This window comes from Gigantopelta aegis, chromosome 10 (genome assembly GCF_016097555.1).
Source record: "Gigantopelta aegis isolate Gae_Host chromosome 10, Gae_host_genome, whole genome shotgun sequence".
NCBI lineage: Eukaryota > Metazoa > Mollusca > Gastropoda > Neomphalida > Peltospiridae > Gigantopelta > Gigantopelta aegis.
In genome coordinates this window covers 38,134,322-38,148,571 of record NC_054708.1, presented here as the reverse complement: position 1 = coordinate 38,148,571, position 14,250 = coordinate 38,134,322, and the positions used below count along the sequence as shown (strand labels likewise).

The window sequence follows — 14,250 nt, the reverse complement described above, 5'->3', positions numbered from 1 at the left end:
ATTTTGAGAGGAAACCCGCTGTCGCCACTGCATGGGCTACTCTTCCGATTAGCAGCAAGGGATCTTTTATTTCCGCTTCCCACAGGCAGGATAGCACAAACCATGGCCTTTGTTGAACCAGTTATGGATCACTGGTCGGTGCAAGTGGTTTACACCTACCCATTGAGCCTTGCGGAGCACTCACTCAGGGTTTCGAGTCGGTATCTGGATTAAAAATCCCATGCCTCGACTGGGATCCGAACCCAGTACCTACCAGCCTGTAGACCGATGGCTTAACCACGATTCGCCATGGAGGTTCGATCCTAAAATGTATATTAATGCAGAAACTCTAGTTCTCACACAAAGGGGGTAACCTAACAATGTTCTCTGTGTGTGTGTGTGTGTATATGTGTGTTTGTGTATATGTGTGTTTGTGTATATGTGTATGTATGTTTGCGTGGTGTATGTGTATGTGTGTATATACGTGTAAATGTGTGTGTGTGTGTGTGTGTGTGTGTGTGTGTGTGTGTGTATGCCTATCGTTATATACTGTTAGTAATAGAGCTAGACGCAAAACCGAGCCAACGCAAACGTTGACGCCGTCGCCGCCGTCATCGCTAAACAGGTAAAACACCTATTACTCGCCTTTCGACTTCAGCGAGACGAGACAACCATTAGACGTTTATTTATTTTATTTTAAACAAAATGTACGTACTATTAAAAAGATTGTAAAAAAATTCAGATAGTTCTTTAAAAAACAGAAGAAGTTTAATCTACAGAAAACCACTATTTAATTAATTAAAACAAAAGGACAGCTCTGTCTAGGTAGGGCAGATACACATAAAAATGACAGAGCCTATTATTCATCAGTAATTCTGAAAATTTATACAATTTCAAAGCAAACACTATTAGGCTATCATTATGCAACTTTGATCACGCAACTTTAAGGCGCTCATTACTCGCGTTAGACAATGTGGTGAACACCATTGAGACTCGGTAACACAGACACATATCTGCAAGCTTGCGCATACACACACAACTTAACTTCAAGCAGCTAAAAATGCTTACGTACAAAACAATTTTTATACAAACAAAAAGGGCACTTGAACATTCTCTGTCTTGAACAAACTGTCTACACCGGATGCAGTCTATTCCGTACTTTAGATGCAAATTCAAGAACAAAAGAACGGTTTATGTAGTAATTAGCTCTGTCTACTCCGCCACGCGATCTTACCTCTACTGCCTATGTACACCGGCACGCGATCATACCTCTACTGTCTGCCATTGGTCACCTTGTAAACAATGACCTGAAATAATCGCGTCTCTTTGAAGGCTTAATAATCAATGAACCACACCTGTAGTAGCGGGTGTAGGTAGCACGATAAATCGGATTATTATTTGTAATGGTTCACACCTACATTGCATCATAACTATCTGTCTGAAACAATGAGACTATAAATTCAAACCCCTGATTCATGTTATTTTAATCAATAAAATAATGTTATTTATTCTGCGTGTTGTTTTAAATGCGTTCTGGTATGTACACATATTTTTATTACAGTCAAATGTTAATATTCCACTTTCAAAAGTCGGGACCGAACTTGTGTCCGGCTTCTCACTGACGACCCGTCATATTTTGTTTATCTTGAGTTTGATCGGTTTCTTAGAAACGCAAATATCTTTCAGGTTTAGACCAATCACTAAAAGAAATATTGCTTAGCCTTGCTTTTAGAGATCCGTTACACATATTCCAAACATTTCCTTAACAGGAGCCTAGCTTGGGATTTTCAGGTGGTACGCAAACTTTTTCGGCGATGGAATAAAACATAGCGCATACACACATTTACATCATATATTTTAAAGCCGCACGCCCTAGTTCCATCCAGCGAAAATAAATTATAATTTGGTTAATCTACAAACCTGTAACACACTTAGATCACGTTTTTATCAAATGGAGTGAAAAAGCAGGTTTTATATCGATAAATACCATGGGAATCCCCATGTCCCAATTGCTTGAAATAATTTTGAAAGTTAGTATTCTGATGTCACCGGTAGATGTCGCTCGAAGCACAACAATGCCTACGTCACGACAAATTTCACAGAATGCGCACAGACTTAGGGTGCGTTCGTTTCACCTCTCCTGGACATGTTCCAACTGTTCTGTCCTGGTTGTATCCCCTCTCCAGATATCGTAAGACTTAGCAAAATTATTGGTTTTAAGGGTTTGTAACGTTTTGTATTGAGACACTTACTTGTCTGAACTTTATTGTTACTGAAAATGTTCACGAACTGTGAAGAAAAATCTCACAAATGAACAACAAGCAAACGACAACAAATCGGATGTTGATTGTGCGAACCGTGCACGAGAAAACAAACCGAACCAAAATGATAACGGTCACGTGGTATACCAACGTCTGTGATGTTTACACAGGAAGATTCCCTCTAAAAATAGATTGGACCTCGCTTGCTTAACGGTTTTTTCTCGAGTGCGCGCGGCTTTTTAAGAAATACGAAAAATGCATTTCGTGGTTTTACAAACATCAAGATTACCAGGATTACCAAAAAGCACTTCAGGTGAATGGAAATGTGTATTCTAAATAATAAAATGTAAGTAAAGTGCAATTTTATTTGTGAAAAAATGGGTTTAATAACGAAAAACAACGCCGTAATGGTTAACAACTAGCTGTAACTAGGGCGTGTCCCTTTAAATAAAAAATTTTTTTGGTAATCTCAGGTGGTACGCAGCTCCGTACATGCGTATATGGAAGCTAGCCCCCTGGTTAATTCTTACGTTTTATTTACGTTGTTATTTTCTGTTCACTATATCGCAAGAACCGTAACTATGGACGAACTCTATCTACAGAGGCAAAGTGTCTAAACCGGCATATTTTATTGGTCCCAAGTGAATCCAGTTTAGACGGAGTCCACTATATATATTAGCATTTCCAATGCAATCAAACTATGTGCTATTTTTCAGATCACATACTTTAAGAATTTGATAACTTTGCAGATGTAAATTAATCGAGGTCACGGCACTACGTTTATTGACATTTAAGCAAACTTACTACGGTGACACTCCATAATTGACGTATAGTCATCTAAAAAAGGTTTTAATAGGAACTTTACACTGCAAGCTGTCTAGCGGTCAGACAATAATAATAAAAAAACCCCACTAAGCACTAGTTTTTTTTTTTATGTAAGGACATCCAATTAAAGTTGGGTACGGGTATACTGTTTACAAAAACAGTCTGTATTAAGCTTGAGATTATATGTTGTTATACTCGCATAATACAATTTCCTAATATATGATATTTAAGATACCGAAAAACACTGGTAATAACACCCCCCCCCCCCCCCCCCCCTCTCTCTCTCTCTCTCTCTCTCCGTGTATATATATAATGTTTACAGGCATCGAAATAAGTCTAAATGAAATTTTTGGAGAATGTTACGATATCCAAGTCAAGGCCGTACCCTCCGGGGGGCTGTTGCCCCCCACCCCATCCCTGAGAATCTCTAGCATACACATCTCAGGGTTTAATTTTTATAGTGTTTCATTTGTTTATATAAAAAGTAGTCCCCCCCTCCCCCCCAAAAAAAATGGCAAAAGTTATTGTGACACACAAAAGACAAAGATAATTGATGATACGTTTTTATTTATTGTGACACACAAAAGACAAAGATAATTAATGATACGTTTTTATTACAGGCATCGAAATAAGTCGAGAACGGTCGTTCAGGTTACCGAGAGGTTACCACATGTAAGAAAAGTCGAGAACGGTCTTTCGTTCTCGACAAAAAGTTCAACGAACTGTAGTTTCGTTTCCGAACGTAGACCAGGCAATTCATTCCAGACTTCGGCGTTTCATTTTCTCGTAAGGAATTGCATCGATATTCTCGCGTACTTGTGCAATTGCAAGCAATTATAGTCATTCGGCATTTAAGCAGCATCCACTAGATGAATTTACTTCCGCATTTCGTTTTCTCGTACAAAATTGAACCGATTTTCGTGCGCACTTGTGCAATTGCAAAGCAATTCCGGCAATCCGCGTTTTCATTTACTTCCGGATTTCATTTCTCGTACCGATGTTCGCGTGCACCGATACAATTTCAGAACGTCCGCGTTAAAAGAAATAGTAACAGGAATTAAATTCTAACTTTCACATAGTTGTGGTAACCTATAGGTTACCAGGCTATATGTTGTGGTAACCTGTAAATGGGTTACCAGACACACTGCTTATTTCGATGCCTGTATTACCGTGTATGAAACGTTATAACATGGAAAGAGAAATGTCAGAAGGTATGGAAAGGAGCAGTAGTCCATGAAAAGGGCGCACATGCCATATGCAAATTAGCACATCATTAGAGGGAGTCCAGAGCGAAGTTTACACAGTCAGTAGCGAGTGTGTCCACTTTGAGCATTGATACAGGCCTGGCACCACTAAACGCTGGAGAAAGTTCCAGGGAATGCCATTCCAGATCTGAGGAAGAATCAGCTGGAGTTCATCCATGTGTCTTGGCGAAGGGTTGTCACGGGTGGTCGACCGCTACGGGGACGTTCCTTGACCTGGTTGTTTTGTTGATATCGTTGCCATAAGTGCCATATGGTGTTTCTGTGGACGTTGAATCGACGTGCGACTTCACGCTGCGAGGTCCCAGATTCAAACATCCCTATGACTCGCCATCTATCATTTTCACCGAAGCGTGGCATGACGAAATGACATCAAACAGTTCACTAATGGTGTTTTTCTGACTTCTGGACTTCTGAAGGCTGCACAGAGTGGCAATGGTTTGCGACTGAATGTCTGGCCTTTTACGGTGAACACTGTTTCCCGAATATTCCATGTTTCTTGCAAAAAGCATGCAATCGCTGCAACAACTGCTTGGTTGCATTTCTCCGAGCTGTTTCATGCACATTTTCTCTGGTTTACATCCATAAATCCATTCACAAATTTATTACTTCAAACAATCCATGTCACAATAACTTTTGCCTTTTGGTATATTTTGAATAGTTAAAAATCGTATGCCTAAATATACATGTTAACATTAGTTTTTAAAATAATATACGTCTGTACCTACGTACAAGCGCGGAACAAACATTTTAACGGGTGCTGGGTGGGGTAATATCATTGTAATGGGGATCAGTTACTTAATATAACTTTGGATTTGTAGGTGATAAAAAATATTGACACCCTGAAGCTAAAATCAGAGGATTTATTTTTATAATATTATCTTTATTTCACATATAGGCCTGGAGGGGCCAGGGTCTGAGTTGACCCCCCCCCCCCCCCAAATTTAAAGACGATCTGAATATGGCAATCTAGAATGTAGGCCTAGCTCATGATTCTCCATGTTATTAGAAACTGTTTTAATACAATTGTATGTACATATTGTGTGGATAATTATGTAACAATCACACACACACACACACACACACACACACACACACACACACACACACATACACACACACCATATTTAATAACTGATCCCTCCAGTTTGCCCCGCCCCCACTGCAATTATCGGCCTCTCTCGACACTTATGTTTCGAGGCCTTAATATCCAACATCCTAAAACTGGATCAGCGAAGTTATGAAATTATTAATCCTGAAGATATATGGCTACTTTTCAACCTCCAACTCTTAAAATCAGTATCTTAAACATTATCGTTCAGAGATTGTCAGCATGAATGTATCCGAACAGTTGGAAATATACCATACGGTAATTACTGTTGTTAAATAATGCACTTTACTTCAAATTTAAGATTTGATATGAGCTATGAAAGTATATATGAAACGTATACCTACGATGAGACGTTCGCACATCACTATATCACTATGAACTAGTTATTTAACATCACAGAAAAGAATCGGGTATATATGAAATACGGATAGACTTATACATTTGGCCCTGTTGCTGCTAATCGGGTATTGGCAGGAAAACAACCGAAGAAAGAAATGAGATTCAGGTACAATCCTGGAGTTGAATGAGAAATTTTACACAGAATATTTACAGCATATAAAGCCGGCCAGGAAGTGAACACTTTGTTGATCATAAAGAATAATTTTCTTCTAATACCAATACCCATTGTTGAAACAAACTCCAGATCCAAATGTACCTGAGAAATTACCCTGGAAGTCAGACTTGATTGTTCATTCAAAATCCAAAACATGAAAGGAACAAAATGTTTGAGTAATATGCTGACATGTTGTATTTGATCACTACAAGTCTTTGTTAACCAAACTAAATGCACACACACATACACACACACACACACACACACACACACACACACACACACACACACACACACACACAACACACACACACAAGGATGCCCATGTCTCATACTGAACAGGAAGCAATGTTAAATGAAATAGTTTCCTCTTTAAAACCCTTTTTTAGTACTGCGTTGCCTGGGTGATTTCACTGAGGAAGATGCATTATAGATAAATGTTGAACAATAAAGACCAACAAGGAGGAATCGGATGCAACAATAATTAAAATTTACAATTTACTGTTCAAAACTATATGACTAAATATTGCTGTACTTGTAAGACACCGATGTCCCGTTAGTTTTGCTTTTTCACATGTCAAATATCCATGAAACAATTGGACAATTTTGAAAAAAACATTCCTATAACTATAATATTGGAAACACACCACTTAGTACCAGCTGCAGACTTGATTTTGTGGATGATCATGAATAACCAAAGTATACCATCTGATCAATCTAATTAAAATTAGCTCCACTATTACATGTGGATCTAACAGCAGCCCGTTGGAGTCAATGTCCACTTGACTTTTCATTCGACCAATTAAAACCTTACTTGCAGAATCATGCCAGTGATTTGAAAAGAATGTGAAACATTCGGGAATATGCCGAGGGTATACGAAATGATTCGGGTGAATTACGAAATATGCCGGAAACTAATTTCAATATAAAGTTTTATATAAAATTCGTTTCAAGACGAAAAACCCCCAACTGTGATGACAGCCATAAAATCTGTTTATACTAGTATACAATCCAGAGTTTATTACTGCACTTTTGCCCGTGCTTTTTGATGTTGAAACAGACCAACAAGTTCGCCTATTGCATAAAGTCTCGTCCGATATTTTTAGAATTTGTATGCTCCCGAATAACGCTATAAACGGCGAAGTGTAATTGGTCGATATTTGAATTGTTATTTATAGATGAAATGTCACCTGGACATGGGAGTCTACGCAATGCTGTTAGATCTACTAGGGTAGACCCCGTAGAGCTAATTTTAATCAGACTGCCATCTGATTTGGTTTCCAGTGTGTGTTAAAGGGACACGCCCTAGTTGTTAACCATTACGCCGTTGTTTTTCGCTATTAAACCCATTTTCTCACAAATAAAATTGCACTTTACTTACATTTTATTATTTAGAATATACATTTCCATTCACCTGAAGTGTTTTTTGGTAATCCTGGTAATCCTGGTGTTTGTAATACCACAAAATGCATTTTTCGTATTTCTTAAAAACGCACGCGCGTATGAGAAAAAAACGTTGAGCAGACAAGGTCTAATCTATTTTTAGAGGGGATCTTCCCGTTTCAACGTCACAGACGTTGGTATACCACGTGACCGTTATCATTTTGGTTCGGTTTGTTTTCTCGTGCACGGTTCGCGCAATCAACATCCGATTTGTTGTCTTTTGCTTGTCTTTCATTTGTGAGGATTTTCTTCACAGTTCGTGAACATTTTCATTAACAATAAAGTTCAGACAAGTAAGTATCTCAATACAAAACGTTACAAGCCCTTAAAACCAATAATTTTGCCAAGTCGTACGATATCTGGAGGGGATACAACCTTGGGGGTGGGGGGTGGGGGTGGATGTGGGAGCACAAGCTATATTGTTACCTTTATTTAAATAAGAGTAGGACCAAAAATCGTGCTTGCAACGAGCGTGCTTGAACATTAAATTGATATAAGCACGTTAATTCCCGACATCTGACCTGACAGTCATTTGTGGGCATACATACATACATACATACATACATACAAAAAAAACCTTACATTTTCGTCCTGGGGAAGGGAAGTGCCTCCCCACCTCTGGTTTCTACAGTCTGTACTACTACTACTACTACTAAAAAAACGGTGCATCTAATTGTTAATAACAACAGGTTAGCCACTAGTACCCGGTGCCGAATAGCAAATGTAGGCTAATTGCGGTTTATATATACAATTTATTATTTCAAACACTAGTATATTCAACATGGTCAGTGACGGACTATCATTGTCGTCTTATTCCGTTTCAAGTATCATGATTGCTGCAGCAGCCACTTCCTCAACAGAAGCACCCATGTTGGTAAAGTAACTTCGTGTTCCAAACTCATTCCTTTCGCTGTCCAGGACAGAACAGTTGGAACATGCCCGGGAGAGGTGAAAGGAACGCACCCCAAGTCTGTGTGCACTCTGGGAAATTTGTCGTGACATAGGCATTTCTGTGCTTCGAGCGACATCTACCGGTGACATCAGAATACTAACTTTCAAAATTATTTCAAGTAATTGGGTCACGGTTTATAAAAACGTGATCTAAGTATGTTACAGTTTTGTAGATTAACCAAAATTATAATTAATTTTCGCGGTCTGGAACTAGGGCGTGCGACTTTAAAATAATAGAAAGATTCCTAGCATCGTATTTGATGTAATAAATTAAATATACAGTAATGTATTTTTATACAGACTTCGTTTTTGACGATACCTTTCCCCCATTGTAATTACTTATGATAAGACGGCCATCTTGAATCATACCACACATAATATGTTGGACTCATTTGTGTGGTATGCTGCGATACATTCTTGCATTTATGGCAGCAAATAATGTCCTTCATAAGACTTGGATGTCGATTTTATAAGTTTTATGACAAATGGCCATCATTGTTTTCAACCTTTCGACCATAAAACTAAATTTTCAGATTTTCAACATAGCTACTGTTGTTTTTGTTACATTATGGAAAAGTAAAGTTTAAAATTAAATATGGTTAATGTATATAAAACATGAATTCGACTACACACGGAAAAAAGTTTTTTTTGACATTTCAGTAACATAAGAATATCTTTATAATATAAGAAAATTTAAAGAAGGTGCAATGACAGCATAGTATCATTTCCCCTTAAACTTGTAATAAGATGGTAATTTAATGCAATTTATAAAATAGACTTTGATTTTACAGAATATACAGAACTTTGGATTTTTGAAAATTATTTGTGAACCATGATTAAAATACAAAGTATAGCAATACCCAGAACAGCGTAAAGTGGATTACGTCGTTTCTATATACATGAATGTGTATCCGATGTATATCGAAAATAAAAGCTTTGACAAACCCCAAATAGCTGGGGTAATAAATAGAATAACAAACTCGATACCAGCTATCAAATGTACGTCTCTTGTGAAATTATTTTCACTTGTCACTTACTATATTTCGTGATAAGTGAAAATTATTTCACTCCGGAAATAAATTTGATAATAACTGTAACTCGTTATTATGCTCTATGTATGGCCTAACTTAAAAACGTGCACCCTCTCAACGTAGTTGTTGGCACATGCCTGAACCCTTCACTCCTATCACCTGTTCAAGGTATAACTGTGTACCACAAGCAAATTGCACAGTGGGACAAATACCGGGCTGTAAAATCCAACCAAAGAACAGCTTTTAATGAGGTAAATAATTCCTCAATCCTCCACTGTTACTAGAAATGAACGTATGTAGCAGGACACCTCTGAAGCTAGGAACTGTGATGGACCAAGATTAAGAACTCAAACTCAAAAGTAATATATTAAACCGTATGTCAATTTTATTAGCAAATGTTTAACATCATTACCAATAACAATTAATATGGTACAAGGAACTTATATAATTTGAAACAAACCTCCAGAGGATTATAATTCCTCCAGAACTGAATATAACTTGGTAATAATATAATTTTAATTTATAAAAACAATCAAATAAAACTGTTACAAAGATTCATTGATGGGACAAATACCAATGAACATCATGGTATGGTGCAAAGACAGTAGTCCAGCTTTGTAAAATAAAACGTGTCACTTCTGCGTCCGTTTTCCATTTTCTAACCTGAGAGTTTTTCTTGCAGTTGATGCACATATTCAGCAAGAGTAGACTGACAACTGCCTGTGAAGAAAAGCATAGTAACAGTAGTGATTCCAAATTATTTTTAAGCACTGTTGATAGCTAAATTAGTTATTTTATTTTATTTAGTAAACCTTTAAAAGCAAAAGAAATACTGAACAGAATAATTCTTAAGACAAACTATAGCTGAAGGTGTTAATTTAAGGCACTACAACATTACAATACAATATAGTATAATCTTTTTTATGCATTGGTTAAAGAGAAATTTTGATACCCGCAGCATGTTGTTTGGATTACATTAAAGAATAACTTTAATTTCTTCGTATCACGCAATGGTTTGAAATGTTTATGTTATATATATATATATATATATATATATATATATATATATATATATATATATATATATATATATAGAGATATATACTCTTCAAAAAAAGTAGGGGAACCTGAAATATTAATGTTAATATCAACTATTAGACCGAACATGCGTTTTGACCACAGACATCCTAGTAAAGAACGTTCAGGTCTGTTTATCACCACACCGATACACATTCTATAGTTTGCACCTGCATCACGCAGTTGTCCCGTACACGTGCGTGGGGATGTCATTCTCGATTTTGACAATTTCCACATCTTCATAAATCAAGGCTAATATTCGTTCCTCGTATTCAGCCTTGATACATGTAGTCAAGATTACTGATATCCACTACTAGCGCTCTATTGGAAGAAAATTTGTAACACCGATTATGTCACTTACACGATGACATCGCTGACCAATCACAGCATCGGTAACATGTGACAATCTTGAAAGCAATATCAAAAATAACCGCCGGACGCTGACGCTGCCATCTTTGTTTACAATAACAAGGGAATCTATAAGGAGCGTTGCGATTCGTTGCAATCAGATCTCATCGCATCCAATGAAATTTAAGCATTTTGTGGCACGATTTCTTGACGACATGCATCAAGGCTGAATACGGGGAACGAATATTAGCCTTGATTTATGAAGATGCAATTTCCAGAAAGGTGGATTAATCACTGTGGAACATTATTTCTGTCAACCTTTTTCATTCTGTTAATCATACAGTTGTTATTGTTTTGTTTTTAGTCATTTTTATTGTTTGAATTTGGGGATTTACTGATAAAAAAACGTCGTTTCAAATTTCACTTCTGACCTCAATCGTCCTTCAAGATCTTTGGTGGTTATAAAAGCTACTGTAATACTGAACTACCGGTTGTAATGTTTTCCCAATTAATTCACTATTATCATATAACCATTCCCCACAGGTAATATACCTTATAAGTTTGGCAATTATAAACTCTTATTAGAGTTCTCCTACTTTTTTTGACATTTGCATATTAAATTAGATTTCACTCTCTATTTTTTCACTACATAGTTTAGAAAGTCTAAATAGGTGATCTGCTGGGATCCGTTTTCATCTGTCATGCGTAACGTTTTCACATTTTGGAGTTCTTCTGCTTAACAAATGCGAACCACATACTGTGTGAAGCTTCCTTGGTGCATGGAGAAACACACTTGTGAATCTGATTATTCAGAACCTCAGGGGGCCTTTGGGATGGGGCCCAGAAAATATCTGCTATCCTGTCTGTGGGATGGTGTATATAAAAGATCCCTTGCTACTAATGGGAAAATGTAGTGGGTTTCCTGTTTAAGAGTATACAATGTATGTCAAAATTACTGAATGTTTGACATCCAATAACTCTAGTGGTGTCGTTAAATGAAACAATTTGAACTTTAAACTGTTATTTCTTTGACTTCTTCACCAAAACTACTTAAGCAACTCTAATTACATTTTGTTTGAAGATTTCTTGGCACACATAGAAACAAATTTGAGGGATGGGGCCCAAAATGGGGAAAATTAAGCTGAATTAGGACGTTTTGAAAACATTTTATATTGAATTATCATTTTAATACTTATATAGAAAATACTAAACGAGTTTCCGTGTGAGACAGTTTGTATATACTACAACGAGTGTGTTTTTAATGTACATAACGAGCGAAAGTGGAACATTATTTCTGTCAATCTTTTTCATTTTGTTGATCATACAGTTGTTACTGTTTTGTTTTTAGTCATTTTTATTGTTTGAATTTGCGATTTACTGAAAAAAAACATGTAAAGTTTCAAATTTCACTTCTGACCTCAATCATCCTTCAAGATCTTTGGTGGTCATAAAAGCTACTGTAATACTGAACTACCAGTTGTAATGTTTTCCCAATTAATTCCCCACAGGTAATATACCTTATAATGTTGGCAATTATAAATTCTTATTAGAGTTCCCCTACTTTTTTTGAAGAATATATATATATATATATATATATATATATATATATATATATATATATATATATATATATATTTACTATATATATATATATATATATATATATATATATATATATATATATATATATATATATATAACGTTTACTATATATACTCTTCAAAAGAAGAAACGCAAAACCACATTGTCGTAATATTTGGAGAATTGATTTAATTATTGAATGGTGAGTCCGATAATTACCAAATGTTGCAGGATTGTTCACAATTCACTCTAGTCCATTGTGAGTAAGTGATAGGACACACCACCAAGGTCAAGGTCATCTGAAGTCAATACCGGGTGTGGCCTCCGCGTGTGTTGACAACTGCCTGGCACCGCCTGCCCATTGAAGCAACCAGAGTACGGATGACGTCCCGGGGGATGGTGGCCCACTCGGCCTGCAAGGCTGCTGCCAGCTCGGGCAGGGTCTGGGGCTGTGGTTGTCGCTGTCGGAGGCGTCGGTCCAACTCGTCCCATAGATGCTCAATTGGGTTCAAATCCGGTGATATCGATGGCCAAGGAAGGACATTAATGTTGTTGTTCTGTAGGAAAGCTGTTGTGAGACGTGCTGTGTGAGGCCTGGCATTGTCATGTTGGAACACTGCGTTGGCGTTGGCCATAACTGGAACGATGTGTGGCCGGAGGATCTGGTCAATGTAGCCCTGTGCATTCAGGTTGCCCTGCACGTGGACCAGGTCAGTTCTGCCAGTGTGTGAGATGGCTGCCCACACCATGACACTACCCCCGCCGAATCTGTCCACTTCCTGCACGCAGTTTGCCGCATAACGTTCACCACGACGCCTATACACGCGACATCTTCCATCATGACAACAGAGCAGAAATCGGGACTCGTCACTGAACCACACCTGTCTCCATCGCAGTTGAGGCCATTGTCGATGAATCTGGCACCACTGCAGTCGGAGTCGACAGTGTTGTGGTGTTAAGATGACACCTCGAACTGGACGTCTGGCACGAATTCCTACCTCACGTAGGCGGTTCCGTACGGTCTGGTCGGATATCCTGCGCAAACCTGGTATTGCTGCGGCTGTGGAGGTGGCAGTAGTCAATCGTTCCCGAAGGTGGCGTACCCGGATGTAGCGGTCCTGCCCGGGGGTAGTGACCCGTGGTCGACCGGATCTAGGGAGGTCACGTGTTGATCCATGTTGCTGGTAACGGTCCCACAGTCTGGAGATGGTGCTTGGGGACACATGGAATGCCCTGGCAACGGCCGTTCTGGATTCGCCTGCGTCTAGTCGGCCGATGGCATTGTTTCTCTGCGGTTCACTGAGACGTGGCATGTCCTGGATTGTCAACTGTCGGCCAGATACAGAGGCCAGGCAAGCGAACACCCTGCACTTTTATACTGTCGGTGTTCATGTTGCACGTGCAGACAACGCACGTGCAGTGGTGACATGGTTTGCACGTGGCTGCGTTTTTGCGAATATTCACATTTTGAAACTTTATTTTACAGTAGCTGCGTTTTATCGAATGTAACCGTGGGAATGTGTTTGGGACATGCAATGACCTTATATTCACAAAGCATGAACCGGTAGGAAACATAAAATCGGAGTTATAACCCATTTGTACCCTTTTGCGTTTCTTTTTTTGAAGAGTATATATATAACGTTTACTATATATATATATATATAACGTTTACTATATATATATATATATATATAACATTTACTATATATATATATATATATATAACGTTTACTATATATATATATAACGTTTACTATATATATATATATATATATATATATATAAAATTTACTATATATATATAACGTTTACTATATATATATATATA

General features: G+C 37.7%; 1 protein-coding gene across 1 annotated transcript in view; it reads right to left on the bottom strand.

Annotated features, from left to right (window-relative positions):
• Positions 1-9,776: 9,776 nt before the first annotated feature.
• Positions 9,777-14,250, bottom strand: part of LOC121382534 — a 94,590-nt gene continuing 90,116 nt past the window's right edge. The window contains exon 24 of the mRNA XM_041511992.1: positions 9,777-10,136. Coding sequence (XP_041367926.1) covers positions 10,075-10,136 — 62 coding nt within the window. The 3' untranslated portion in view covers positions 9,777-10,074. The remainder of the gene's footprint in view (positions 10,137-14,250) is intronic.